Raw genomic sequence first — 14,228 nt, forward strand, 5'->3', positions numbered from 1 at the left:
GGATCACAGATTCAAAGGCTGTCTGGGCTACTCATGAGATGCTGTCTCAAAAAAAGTATTTATTTATTTTTTGATCTTGCTATCGCTCAGGCTGGCCTTGAACTTGCAGTGATCCTCCTGCCTCAGTCTCCTGCGTGGTGGGATTACAGGTGTATGCATGCCACGCCTGGCAATCATTTTTAAAAGGGCCTAAGCACAGCAGTAGGATTAGCTCACCCCACCCCCGTTCAATCCCTATAAACCACACAGAGCATGAAAGCTGATGAAAACCACATGCTTTTCTGCTCCACTTGTGTGTACACCCACACCGCTCTAAAATCGATTACCTATAAGCCAGAGCCGGGCAGGGCACACCTGGAATCCAGCACTAGAGGCTGAGGCAGGAAATCGCTGCAAGTTTTGAGGCCAATCTCGGCTACTAGTGAGTTCATGAGTAGCCAGAACTGTGTAAGACTCCATCTCAAAAAAAGAAAGAAAAAGAAAAAAATATATATATATATATATATTAGTTACAACAAAACCGAAGCAAATTGTTCCTCTATAGGTAAGTACTGAAGTACTCAACAAGTCTGACTCTTGGCACCAGGGGACGCTGAAGGTGCTCAGGATTCCACCTTCACAGCAGGCCGCGATATGTGTCTTTACCTCCGGACTCCTACCGAGACGGGAGGAGCCGGGAGTGTATTTGTGTCCTGTTTTTTAGACAAGAATGGGAAGGCAGAAAGCTTTTCTTGTCTAGTTCTTCTCAGTCGCCCTCAGTCACGAAGGTGCTTCACACTGGTTAGGGGGGCATGTTCTGGGGTGACATATTCTGGTCTCCTACAAGATGTCTCATTTTCTCTCTCATGATTAATTTCTTCATCATCTTCTTATTCCTAGGAGACAAATGAGAAAAAAAAGATCACTAGAATGTGCCAGGTGTGGTGGTGCACGCCTGTAATCCCAGCACTCAGGAGGCTGAGGCAGGAGGATTGTCATGAGTTTGAGACTAGCCTGGGCTACAAAGTGAGCTCAAGGCCAGCCTGAACTGCATAGCGAGAACCTGTCTCAAAAAGACAAAAAAAAAAAAAAAAAAAAATCATTAGAATGTGATAAACCACTCTACACCAAATCCTTTAAAAAAAAAAAAAATCACATAAAATAAGGACCCATTTACTTCTGAGTTCTTAAGCAGTTTCTTAACACCTGCGATTACAGTAGGAAGGATGGTGTCAAGCAAAGGCACACGATTATCCGCTTACTCTTGGGCTGCTGGACTTTGCTGCAGTTTTATCTTGGCACTTTCGCTTCCCACAGCTGCTTCCCACCTATAGATGCTAATCATCCCCCATTAAAATAATTAAATGGAAGCTGGGTATGGGGTGTGCGCCTGTAATGCTGGCACCCTGGGAGGCTGAGGCAGGAGGATCCCAAGTTTGATCCCAGCCTGGCAACTGAGAGAGATCTTCCCCATCTCAAAACAAAAAGTAAGAAAGGGTGGGGAATGTGCTATGTGGTAGTGCACCCGTAATCCCAGCATTCGGGAAAGCCAAGGCAGAAGGATCACAAGTTTGAGCCAAGCGTAGGGCAACTTACATTCAGCAAGACCCTCTCTCAAAAATATAGAATACACTCAAGGAGGCTGAGGCAGGAGAACTGCCACTATTTCGAGGCCAGCCTGGGCTGCATAGCAAGACCTTGTCTCAGAAAAAAAAGAAAAAAGTAAAAAGGGGTGAACGTGTAGCTCAGCGCCAATCCCCAGTAAGACAACATTAGTGAAATACAAAGTGAGAAAGAAGGAAAAATCAGAGTGGGGGACAGATTCAGACGGAGAAGCGGGGAAGGGCAGGGCGAGCCCTTTGAAGAACTGCCTCAGCACACCGCTGCTTCCTCCTCTCGGGCTCAGCGAGTGAAGAGGGATTAACGAACGCTCCCTGGACCTGGCGGCACACAACTGTAATCCCAGCACTCGGGAGGCTGAGGCAGGAAGATTGGATCATCTGAATCTGCGGCCAGCCTGGGCTACAAAGTGAGCTCAAGGCCAGCCTGAACCGCATAGCGGGACCCTGTCTCAAAAAACCAAAACAAAAAATTAACAACATGTCCGGTGCGCAAGCTCCTCCCGCTCGGTCCCGGCTTGAGTACGGTCACATTCTCACCTCTCTTGTCCCTCTGCGTATCCGCTCAAAGGCCGCAGCAGCCGGGCCTGGTGGCAGCGCCAGGCAGCGAGGCACTTGGGGAGCCCAGCACAGGAAGCGCTCCAGCGAAGGCCAGCGAGGGCTGCACGGCGAGAGCCTTCCTCACACCACACGTGACAGCCGCAAGAGACCCTGTCAGCCTCAGCAGCGTGGGCCTCGGTGCCCCGCAGGAGCAGGGCTCAGCCAGGCCTCGCCCGCTGCTCTCTGCCCTGGGTCCCTGCCGCCCACGGCCGCCGCCTCCTGCTCCCTGAGCTTCCAGCCTCTGTGCCTCTTCTGTGTTGCCATCTTCCACTGAAAAACCTTGTTCTCTGGGGCTCTGCAGAACCATTCTGACCTCTAGCCCACCATTTATATGCTAATGGCCCTCTGAGGTGCTGGTCTCTTACCCAGACTTCACTGTTGTGTTGTTTTTGAGACAGAGTCTTGCCATGTTGGGCTGGCTTTGAATTCATGGGGATCTTCCTGCCTCAGCCTCCTGCATGCTGGGATGACAGGTGTTCACCACACCTGACTTTTTCCTATTATTTTGCATTTTGTTCTTTAAAGTTTACCATTTCTGAATGTGTCAGTCTCTTATTTCCGTGTTTATATTGGCTCTTTTTACTTAAAGTGGGGCAAGTTATGACTTCCTGTTAGTGCACCCTCAGCCCAAGCGACTGCTTCTGACGTTCCCCAGGCTGCTGACACAGCCACTCCCCAGGAGATTTCTCAGCTTCCCGTCCCTGGGCTCTGAGAGCGTGCCGCACGGAGTTTTTGTTTCATCCCGAGAGTATCTGACATGTGGTAGGAACTCTAATAATATTTGGTTTCTTTCCTGCGAAAAGCTCTCTCAGGCTGGGTGTGGAGGCACACACCTGTCATCCCAGCACTTGGGAGGCTGAGACAGGATGATCACCTCGAATTCCAAGCCAGCCTGGGCTGCATAGTGAGACCAAGGCCATCTGGACTGCATGCACAGCGGAACTCTGTCTCCAAAAAATAGAAAGAAAAAGCAAAGCAAAGCTCTCTAATACTGTGGCCAATATAAAGTCCTAATTTATCACTGTAAGAACTGGTTACATTTATGTCAGTTCTAATTCATTCAGTTCCTTTTCTCTGATCTATACAGCACGTTAAGAACACAGTGTGTTTTCTCTTGCCTTCTCTGCATTATTCTGAGGTCCACCTAGGCATCTCAGTGCTTGTTTGTTTTGAGACAGGGTGTGGTTGAGGCTGGCCTCAACTCTTGCATTCTCCTGCCTCAGCCTCCAAGTGCTGGGATGACAGGCATGCGCCCCCGTAGCTGGCTGTCTAGACATCTTCCCGCGTGCCCTCTTAGGAAGGCAGTCGGCATAGTGCCTTACCTTTGAACACATTCAGGGCACAGCGTGTTGTCCTCTGTCCCCGGGGACGGGAAGGTGCAGGCCGGTAACAGAATGAGTGCGATCATCCGCCTGGGAGTGTCGGGGACCCAGGTGTGACCCGCGCGGAACTGCAGGCGAACCCAGCCCGCCACATCTGCAGAGCGAAGCTGGCCGTGGACCACGCACCACCTGCCACCTGGGAGGGGACAGAGAAGCAGAGGTGAACGGTGGCGGGATGGAGGGGCTCTCCTCGCGGCCGCTCTCCAGCTGGCTTGTAATGCAGTCTTCTGACCAGCCCCTCTGTCTAAGCAGCTGCACGGCACTCCCTCTGCTGCAGCCCGGGTGAAAGCGCAGGGGCCGGGCGTAGCTCAGTACCCAGCACCATGTCGGTGTGGAGGCGCACACCTGTGATCCCAGCACCTGAGAGGCTGAGGCAGGAGAATCACCAAGAGTTCAAGGCCAGCAAAGGCTACACAGGGCGACTGAGTCTCACACCAAACAAAACACAATTCCCAACACCAGAGAGGAAACGAAGTTTAGGTTTGGGATCTGTGTCCTGAGAAATCTTTTTCCTTGTTTGTTTGGTGTTTGGTTTTTGAAGACAGGGTCTCCCTATGTAGCTCAGGCTGGCCTTGAATTCACTATGTAGTCCAAGCTGGACTTGAGCTCGTGGCGATCCTCTTGCCTCAGCCTCCCGAGTGCTGGGATTACAGGCGTGCCCCAACCATACCTGGTGTTCGCTTGTTTTAATTGTCTGCCTTTGTTTTTATAGTGCTAGAGCTCACACCAAGGAGCGCGGACTGAGCCATTTCCCAGCCGTGTAACAAACTTTTCCTTCCCCCTTCAGTCCTGGGGACCGAATCCAAGGACCTCTGCAATAAGCTACATCGTCAGGCCTCTTTTTATTGCTCTTTAATTTGAGACAGGGCCTCAGTGAGTTACTACATTGACCAGGTTGGACATGAACTTCCAACGCTCCTGCCTCAGCCTCCCGGTGCTGGGATTACAGGTGTGCAGGCATGCACCACCACACCTGGGTATATTTTTGTAGAGCAAGAAACTGGGGATTTTAAGCCAAATAACTTGGCAAAGCTGCACATCCACATTCTGAAAACCTTCAGGCAGTGAGAAGAACTCAGGTAATACCCAACTGTCACATTATCAGCATTTGTTTCAGACAGGGTCTCCCTAGGCAGTTCAGGCTGTCACTAAATTCACTGCATAGCCCAGGCTAGCATCGTGGCAGTCCTGCCTCAGCCTCCCAAGTGCTGGGACTACAGGTGTCCATGCCCAGCTACAATATTAGGTTATGCTGTCTTCCTAGCCTGGAATACTGTTTACGGATGAGAAAGGGTCCACACTCAACCAGCTGGCTTAAAGATCCATCTCAACATAACTTGGTTATTTGAGCCAGGTATAGCAGTGTACATCTGCAATCTCAGTACTGAGGAGGCTGAAGCAGGAAGGTCTCCAGGAATTTGAGGCCAGCCTGAACTGCGTAGTGAGACTCTGTCTCAGAAAATCAAATGTTGCTATTCCTCAACCAAGGAGGAAATAAAGCCTTTGAGAACCCAGCTTCTGATCTCTGGATATTTTAACTAACTCCTCTGCTCCTGCCAGCTTTTGGTCTTTGTCCTAATAAACGCCAGCCCCATTTCTCTGGAGAACGCACACCCCAAGGCTCGTCTTACCCGGGGCTTGCGGCAAGAAGGCTGCCACAGAGCTGGGCATGGGACAGGAAGTCACAGCCCTGGGCTGACCCGCTCTCGCCGCTATCCTCGCCCAAGACGCCAGCATGGACTCCTGAGCCGAAGTCACCACTTCCACTACGCCAGCCTCCTCCTCTTTCAAAGTGGCATCCAGACTCGTCACAAGGCTCTTCTTCCTGCTCCCTGTCCTGCGTTTCCTCAAAGTGCAATGCAGTTTGGCCTCCCTCGAGGTCCCAGGCACGTCCTGCAGATGAAAAGCACGAGTGGTGTTTGGAGAAGTCTGACTTCCATCGACTTTGCTGTCCGTTTCACCATTCTTTACGCAGACCTGAGTACATGCGTCAGGGTGGGAAGGGTTTGGAGGCATTGCTTTTTTTTTATTGTCTTTTTGAGACAAGGTCTCATTATGCAGTTCAGGCTGGCCTTGAGCTCACTTTGTAGCCCAGGCTGGTTTCGAACTCACAGTGATCCTTCTGCCTCAGCCTCCTGAGTGCTGGGATTACAGGCATGCACCACGCCAGGCTAGAAGTGCTGCTTTCTCACAGTACTGGTTCTCCGCTGGGAGAAATCCAGGTGTTGTAACACTGGGCATAGCTCAGTGCAGAGACCCTGGCTTCCATCCCCAGTACCACCAAAAATACATTTTTTCAAATAAAAGAAAGGAAATAGAAAGGAAAAGAAGCGCTGCTTAGAGCCCAACACATGGAAACGCCAGCAGAGCAGGGCACCCCACCACGCAGGCCCCTCCAGGGCGCCACACCCCTGAAACTCACGCATTCCTGCTGGGGGTACACGTGCCTCTGGAGCCGCAGGTAGACCTCTATTTTCTGTGGAGATGGCAAGGGAGAGAGGAGTTACACGCTGACAGAGGTCCCCACGCTCGCGGCAGCTGCAGGGCCCCGCCCGCACGCACCTGGCCGTCAGTGCTCAGGTTAAACTGCTGGCACCAGCTCCGCAGGGTGTCCCGAGACACCTCGTTCACCGGGGGCAGGACGGTGGGCAAGGGAGGCACTCCTGCTTTGCTTCTCGGTTTGGGGAAAGGTTTGAGCTCTTCCTTCACTTGTGGAAGGTGACCTGAGGACAGAATGGAACCCAAGCGGTCATCCTGAATGTCCGTATGATTCTTCCATCATTTCACAGGTTTCTCACATCTCTCACAAACTGGTCTGCACAGATATCATTTTTTCACTCCTATTACAAATGAGGTATCAGATTCAAGAATGAAAAGACTTGGCTGGGCGTGGTGGCGCAGGCTTGTAATCCCAGCACTTGGGAGGCTGAGGCAGGAGTATCCTTGTGAGTTCAAAACCAGTCTGGGCTACAAAGTGAGCTCAAGGCCAGCCTGAACTGCATAACAAGACCCTGTCTCAAAAAGACAAAAAAAAAAAAAAAGGAATTAAAAGACTTGCCCAATGTAGCACAGCCCCTACCTACAAAGACAGACTTAGGACTTGCTTAAATTCTAAACCCCATGTTTCTGTAATACACATTACACACACCTGCTTTCTTTTTCCCCCCTGTTTGCAAATTTTGGCAAGGGCTTCATGGGTTTTTTTGTTTTTGTTTTTTGTTTTTTTTTGTCTTTTTGAGACAGGGTCTCACTATGCAGTTCAGGCTGGCCTTGAGCTCACTTATGTAGCCCAGGCTAGCCTTAAACTTGCAATGATCTTCCTGTCTCAGCCTCCAGAGTGCTGGGATTACAGGCATGCACCACCACACCTGGCATCATTATACTGTATTTCTCTGTCAAGGGTCTAAACTTTGAACCAGAAATATCAGCTGTTCCTACAAAAATCAAAGCTGCCATCCCCAACCCTATCCCAGGCCAACGGTGCTCTGTCATTTGCTGGTCCGACACATTCACCTTGCTCAGCTTCGCTCTAACGGCCCTTATTTACTTCACCTTGCAGGCTATCACCTACCAGAAAATGAAACATATTTGACATCTCCCTAGGAAGTCATCGAAAGTCATCTATGGGGACAGATACAAAGCCCTGCATTATGATTTTTAAGGGTTGCTAGATATTTATCAGTGATTCCTCACCAAGCAAAAACACTAGATTTTCACTTTTATTTTTATTTTGAGGGTTACTAGGAATTGAACTCAAGACCTTGTGCTTGCCAGGCAGGCTCTGTGTCAGTGGGTTATATCCCTGGTCCTAGTTTTTTTTTTTTTTTTTTAAAGTCACTTAATCAGCCTGGTGTGGTGGCGCACACCTGTAATCCCAGGTGGGATAATTACTTGGGAGGCTGAGGCAGGAGGATTGTTATGAGTTCCAAGACCAGCCTGGGCTACAAAGTGAGCTCAAGGCCAGTCTGAACTGCATAGCCAGACCCTGCCTCAAAAAGCAAACAAAAAACAAAAGAAACAAACAAAAAAACCAACCCCAAAGGCAAACCTTTCCTTTCCCCAGTGTTGGGGCTGCACCTGGGGCCCCGAGTGTGCTAGGCTAGTGCTCCGTCGCCGAGCTGCACCCCCAGCCCATTAGTTTCCCGGGAGAGACTGGGCTTCGGGGGCTGTGAGTTCTGAACTGCTCTCTGGCTGGCCCGTGAAAACAAGCTCTGTCCCAAGTGGCTTTGCGGGCCTATTTTGCATCTTAAAAACAAGGTGAGCCCTCTTACCACAAGTAACTGAGGTGAGATTTAGGAAGAACACTCCTACTTTTCCGGGGCTCCCAGAGGTGCTAACCAGGCAGGCCCTGCTCCTACCCCCGCATCGCCCTTCCTAGGACGCGCAGGTGCGGTACCTGCGCTTCCTGCACCCGCGGTGGAAGAGATGCTCGGCTCCATGTGTTGTTCGTAGTCCTCCGTGATGGGCACCAGGGTTAAAATCACGTTTTCCTCTTCTGTTTCCTCCTCTAAGACATTCTGAAAAGAGCAAAGTCAGTCACAGACTGTGTGATTCCACAGTACTGCCGACCTTCCAGCGAGGCGCACAGGCAATGAATAAAACGGAGGCGAGCCGGGCGTGGTGGCGCACGCCTATAATTCCAGCACTTGGGAGGCTGAGGCAGGAGGATCATTGCGAGTTCGAGACCAGCTTGGGCTACAAAGTGAGCTCAAGGCCCGGCTGAACTGCATAGCGAGACCCTGTTTCAAAAAGACAAAAAAAAAAACCCAACCAAACAAAAAACAACAACAACAAAAAACAAAGCGCTCCGCCGGGTTGGCCTGTGAATTCCCGAGCGGCGCGGCCCTGGGGGCAGAGCGAAGGCGCCCGTCCTCCCGCTGCTTTGAGGGGCTGCGCCGCCCCAGCTCCAGGGAGCAGGCAGCGTTCGGCTTTGGGGTTGCTCTGTTGTTCTGGGTGTCGGCGCTGGAGCCCAGGCCCTGTGCGTGCCGGGCACGGGCTCCGCCAGGAGGGTTGCCAGGATGGGGCACTGCTCAAAAGGTGAGGTGCGAGGCGGCGGAGGCTGGCGCTCCGCCGCTGGTGCTTTGCACACTTCTGTGCAGCCCGCACGCTGCACTTGTGATAATGCTTCCCCGTGCTAGGAACGCGAACACCCAGCCTCACGAGGTCAGCGAGCAGGGCCAGAGCGCAGCCGTCCCCAGGGCGGCCGGGACCTCAGCTCTCCCGCAGGTGAAAACCCCCTCCCGGCCCATTGTGACCGCCGGAGGCCGCGGCCACGCCCTCCCCTGCCCCAATTTAAATTCAATGGCTGCCCATTACCCGCAGGCTCTGGCTTGCAATTAGTGATTTCTGCATTTGTATGTCACTTTCCAAAGCTCGGCCACACAGGTTCCCCCTTGTCACAGGCACGCGGCTCCTCCACTCAGCAGGCAGTGCCAGCTCAGAGGGCCCACGCCTCGGCCCTGGCCCAGACCTAGCTGGGGCAGCTCCTGCTCTGCCCTGGGAAGCACCGCGGTGCCTCAGGGCTCACCGGGCCCAGGGGGACTCCAGCCCTGCCCGGAACCCGGCTGGTGTCAAGGACTCTGCGAGTTCCTTACTTTTTATTCCTGGAGAAAAAGAAAACCAGCCCAGCCAGCCCTCTCTCCAGCTCTCCCCAGGGCAGCCCTGTTTCCCTCCCGAATCCTGGCTCTTCCTTCCTTCCCCATTTCATGCCCGGTGACAACAGCCCTTTCCTGGCAAAAGCGAACGTTTTTCTTCGGTTGAGTCGAGGAAAACCATTTTCCCTTTTTTCTCTCCAACTACAGACGGAGTGCAAGCACGGGAGGGGGAGGCAGAGGGCAGAGTGCAGAGCAGCTCCAAGATGGAGATTCCTCGTACCCAGACCTGACTGGGAGCAGAGGAGGACAACCTAGGGACCCGGCGGGTCCTGAGAGCCCTTGGAGGGGACAGAAGCTGTGCGGGGAAGGGAGCTCACCTTGTCGTCCGCGTCTGACATCTTGAAGGCCGCCAGGAGACAAAGCCAGCGGCCCAGGTGCTCGGAGACTTTCACCTTTTACCCCCCGAGGGCGTCGGACTCCTCCTTTTATAGGCAAATTTCTCCCCCTACTTCCTGTTACCCAGGGCTGTTTCCTCTCCCTCGGAGGGTGACAGTGTATGGTTGGACCAGTTTCAGCAGCCACTGGAGCCTGCGCTCCTACCAGGTGACCCTTGAATTACTAAGTCTTTCGTGCTGCTCCAAAGGGTTAAAGGAAAAACAACAGACAAACACTTAGATTCTTCTCTTCGTTCTTTTTAGGATGAGATTCGAGAGAAGACTGGGGCTGACAAAATCCTGCTGAGAAGTTCTGCGAATGAGTGACCGGGATATTTTCAGAGTCCTTCTAGGCCAATGCGGGAGAGAGCTTCAAGGATTTATTATGAACAGGAAAATACTGAAGCCGGGTGTGATGGGTGTGGTGGCCCACGCCTGTAATCCCAGCGCTCGGGAGGCTGAGACAGGATGGCCGTGTGTTCTAGGCCAGCCTGGGTTACAAAGTGAAACCTGTCTCCAAAAAAAAAATAAAAAAGAGAGAAGGGTTGGGGATTTAGCTCAGCGGCAAAAGCGCCTGCCTGGCAAGCGCAAGGTCGTGAGTTCGGTTCCAGGTACCGGAGAAAAAAACCAAAAAAAAAAAAAAAGAGAGACATTCAGATTTTAGGGAGGTGTTTTATTTTTATTATTTCTTGTTTTTGTTTTTTTGAGACAGGGTCTCACTATGTAGTTCAGGCTGGCCTTCAACTCACTATTTAGCTCAAACTGGCCTCAAACTCCCAGCAGCCCTCCTGCTTCAGCCTCCTAACTGCTGGGATAGCAGGCATGTGCCAGTACACCCACCTCGCGTGGCGCTTCGTAACTGACTTATGCGCAAATGTTCGGCACTCTCAAACTCACTAGATTTATACTCTGAGGAATGTATAACGTGTCTCTTAGATTCGTTTGCTTTTTTTTGTTTGTTTTGTTTTGGTCTTTTTGAGACAGGGTCTCCCTATGCAGTTCAGGCTGGCCTTGAGCTCACTTTGTAGCCCAGGCTGGTCTTGAATTTACAACAATCCTCCTGCCTCAGCCTCCCAAGTGCTGGGATTGCAGGTGTACACCATCAGGCCTGACTAAAATGTCCCTTAGTAGGCTAGGTGTGGTGCACATGTCTGTAATCCCAGCACTCGGGAGGCTGAGGCAGGAGAATCTCTGAGTTCAAGGCAGCCTGAAGGACATAGGGAGACTGTCTCAGAAAGAAACAAAATAATGTCTCGTAGGTCTAGTTCTATATTTTTATTACTTAATTTATTTTATTTTTGAGACAGGGTCTCTCTATGCAGTTTAGGATGGCCTTGAGCTCACTTTGTAGCCCAGGCTGGTCTCAAACTCGCAATGATCTTCCAGCCTCAGCCTCCTGAGTGCTGGGATTACAGGCGTGTGCCACCGTACCCGGCCTTGTATTTATTTATTTACTTATTTTGGAGATCTAGTTCTAAACACAAATATTCTTTCAGCAATAATACTGGGAGGGGAGAGCCTTAGTCACTGGAATAAAAGCAGCAGAAGCCTGTCCTCTGTGCAGGAAAGCCTTGCACAGGTCTGGGACTTGCTGGAGCTTTCTGCTAGAGGCAGCCTCCAGCAGCAGGAGAGGTGGATTGGCCCCCAGCTCCCTGAGGAGCCAGGGCTGCCTGAGTGTCACCTGCCCACAGCACTCCGTGTGAAGAGATTCCTCTGCACCTACAGAAACACTTCGTCGTCAGTCTCAGAATTCAAAGCGCAGCCCGCAAGGCCTGCAGTCTGTGGAGGAACCGGATGGAAACCCGAAGTAGGAGGCCTGCCCCAGGCTGCCTAAACTGCAGTTTTGGGGGTGGCTCCAGGAATCTGCATTCAGCAGTCCTCCCGGTCATTCCTACAGCGTAGAAGCGCTGGCAGGGTCAGGATTTGAGGAATGACTTTGGAGATAGATAAGGGTAGATAGCGCGCAGTCCTGGGTCCTCCCTGCAGGGCGGCCCAAGAGGAAGCCAGATACTGCAGCTTCCTACCTGGGTGTGGCTCCTGCTTACCCGGGGGCTTGGAGGAGCTGCGTGCTCGCCTGGGGGACCCCAGAGCTTCAGGCTGAGGCTGCCCGAGCACGGGAAAGGCGCTTTCAGGACCACATTTGCTTTTCTCCAGGGCCTTTGTCACATGTATACCAGGTCTCCTTTGCTTTCCAGAGGGCTTTCTCCATGTCCCTCTCTCTCTGTCTCTCTCTGTGTCCCCCTCTCTGTGTGTCTCTCTGTGTGTCTCTCTCTGTCTCTCTCTCTGTCTCTCTGTCTCTCTCTGTGTCCCCCTCTCTGTGTGTCTCTCTCTGTGTCTCTGTGTGTCTCTCTCTGGGTGTCTCTCTCTGTGTCTCTGTCTCTCTCTGTGTCTCTCTCTGTCTCTCTCTCTGTCTCTCTCTGTCTCTCTCTGTGTCCCCCTCTCTGTGTGTCTCTCTCTGTGTGTCTCTCTTTGTCTCTCTGTCTCTATGTCCTTCTCTCTCTGTCTCTCTCTCTCTCTCTCTGTGTCTGTCTGTCTCTCTCTCTCTCTCTGTCTCTCTCTCTGTCTCTCTCTCTCTCTGTCTCTCTCTCTCTTTGTCTCTCTCTCTGTCTCTCTCTCTCTGTGTCCTTCTCTCTCTGTGTCCCTCTCTCTGTGTGTCTATCTCTCTTACCTCCTCTCTCTCCCTCTACTGGGGTTTGAACCTAGTTACATCACTAGCCTTTTTTAAATTTTTTTCCCTCCGTTTTTTCTTTTCCCCCAAAGAAGGTCTTGCTATGTAGTCAGGCTGCCCTTAAACTCACAATGTAGCCCAGGTTGGACTCAAACACCCAACTGCTGAGATTTCGGGTATGAACCGCCACGCCCCGTTATCTATTTTTGTTTTTTTGAGACAAGGTCTCTCTGTAGCCCAGGCTGGCCTTGAACTCTCAGCGATCCTCCTGCCTCAGTCTCCTGAGTGCTGGGATTCCAGGAGTGTACCACCATACCTGACTTGAACAGTCTTTTCTACTACGATACATCCTTATTCCAAAAGCCAAGTTACCTCAACTAGTAGATACACTGATTCCGAGCACTTGGAGACTGCGGAAATGCGCACTGCCTGTTTATAAAACCGGAGGGCCTCCTGGAGCGGAGGGCGACAGGGCCGGGTTATCATCAGGCGCCTCTAAACTTCCCCTGAACAGCCGGCGATCCCTGCAGTGCGGGCTTCGTGTCAACGTGACCTCAGGGTGCCTCCGTTCTCTTCGGCAGTGGGGCGCAGTGAGCCCGCGAAGGGGCCGCGGGTCCCTCCGGGAAGGGCTGGGCCGGTCCCGAGAGGAATGGGAGGCGGCACCTGCCCTCCGCAGAGCTGCCCTCGGAGCTCGGTCTGGGGCGGAGTGAGGGGCCGGCTCCTCCGGGGGCCTCCCTCGGCCTCCCGCCGCTCCCCCTGGACCCGCTCTGCCCGCGGGTGTTGAAGGGCACCTTGCTGGCCGCCCTCCGCTTTGCCTGGAGACGCCACTCTCCCTAAACCCCTTGCCAGGCTCCTGCCGCCCGGGCCCCCACTCTCCCGAGCCGGCAGCCCGCGGCGGCCCCTCCGAGCACACTCTCCCCTGGGCGAGGCCGGGTCCCTCCCCGGCTGGGCGGACTTGGGCTCTAAGTCACGGCCCGCCCCGGCAGAGGGGATGAAGGCGCTTCTGAGCCCCGCCACTGTGCCCCGAGGCGCGGCGGGCCCCTGGCCGTGTCCTCCAGCCCGGAGCTGATCCCGGGGCTGCAGGCGCCGCTCCCACCCTGGGAGATCACCGCGCTTCGGAGCCAGCACTGGGGTCCGGCCTGCGTGCTCCACGCGGGGGAAGGGCCGGGTCTTCCCAGCCCGCCACCGACTTCAGTGCGGCAGGCCGGCCTGTGCTCACCTCTCAGCCCGGGTTTAGGAACCAGCCAACTCTGCTTTCTTTGTTTTTGTTTTGTTGAGACAGGGTCTCACTATGTAGCCCAGGCTGGTCTCCAGCTTGAGGTGATCCTCCTGCCTCAGCCTCCCAAGTGCTAAGATTGCAGGCATGCCACCATGCTCGGCTTGCCACTTTTTGTTTATGTAAAAATATAGATTTTTTAAGTTCCTGAATTGCTGCACATGCAGGAGCATTTCTCTCCACCAGGACCCCCTCCACACACACACGTATTTTTGTTTTGAAGCAAGATTTCACTATGTAGCCTACACTGACCTCCAACTCGCTATGTAGCCTGGGCAGCGCTTCATACTTGCAGTCCTCCTGCCTCAGCCTCCTGTGTAGCTGGGATGAGAGGTGTGCACCACTACACTCAGCCTACCAGGACCCTTTCTGTCTTTACTATAGGGTCTTGCCATATAGTGCAGGCTGGCCTCAAACGCACTATATAGCCCAGGCTGGACTCGAATTCACATCCATCCTCCTGCCTCAGCCTCCTGAGTTCTGGGATAGCAGGTGTGCACCGTCACATCTGGCATATCAGGACATTTATTTAAGTACTCTCCAGGGAAGTCTTCAGCAGCTAGACCACACTGTGTGCCAGGGACTGCCTGCGCCTGGCATGATATAGGATGTGTTCCCCCGCTCCTCCCTTCCCCCTCTCCTCCTCCTCCCTGTTCCCCTCCCTTTCCCCTCCCCC

General features: G+C 52.9%; 2 protein-coding genes across 2 annotated transcripts in view; both read right to left on the minus strand.

Annotated features, from left to right (window-relative positions):
* Positions 1–538: 538 nt before the first annotated feature.
* On the minus strand, positions 539–9,641 carry LOC102018952 (developmental pluripotency-associated protein 2). The gene is made up of 7 exons (XM_005386364.2): positions 9,552–9,641; positions 7,977–8,097; positions 6,143–6,303; positions 6,003–6,056; positions 5,212–5,473; positions 3,521–3,716; positions 539–875 (listed from the first exon to the last, which is right to left on the minus strand). Exons 1-7 carry the CDS (start codon positions 9,570–9,572, stop codon positions 782–784), a joined length of 909 nt encoding a protein of 302 aa, XP_005386421.1. The 5' UTR covers positions 9,573–9,641; the 3' UTR covers positions 539–781.
* Positions 9,642–12,819: 3,178 nt separating this feature from the next.
* Positions 12,820–14,228, minus strand: part of LOC102017797 — a 19,669-nt gene continuing 18,260 nt past the window's right edge. Inside the window, exon 10 of the mRNA XM_013515052.1 lies at positions 12,820–13,465. Within this exon, the coding sequence (XP_013370506.1) occupies positions 12,820–13,465 (646 nt within the window). The remainder of the gene's footprint in view (positions 13,466–14,228) is intronic.

This window comes from Chinchilla lanigera, unplaced genomic scaffold (genome assembly GCF_000276665.1).
Source record: "Chinchilla lanigera isolate Chin_1 unplaced genomic scaffold, ChiLan1.0 scaffold00026, whole genome shotgun sequence".
Lineage (NCBI taxonomy): Eukaryota > Metazoa > Chordata > Mammalia > Rodentia > Chinchillidae > Chinchilla > Chinchilla lanigera.

Coding starts and splice junctions, on each gene's coding strand:
- LOC102018952 (XM_005386364.2), bottom strand. CDS start 9,572: ATGTCAGACGCGGACGACAAG. Junction 6,057..6,142: donor ACCTGAGCACTGACGGCCAG/GTGCGTGCGGGC, acceptor CCATCTCCACAG/AAAATAGAGGTCTACCTGCG. Junction 876..3,520: donor TGCCCTGAATGTGTTCAAAG/GTAAGGCACTAT, acceptor TTTGTCTCCTAG/GAATAAGAAGATGATGAAGA.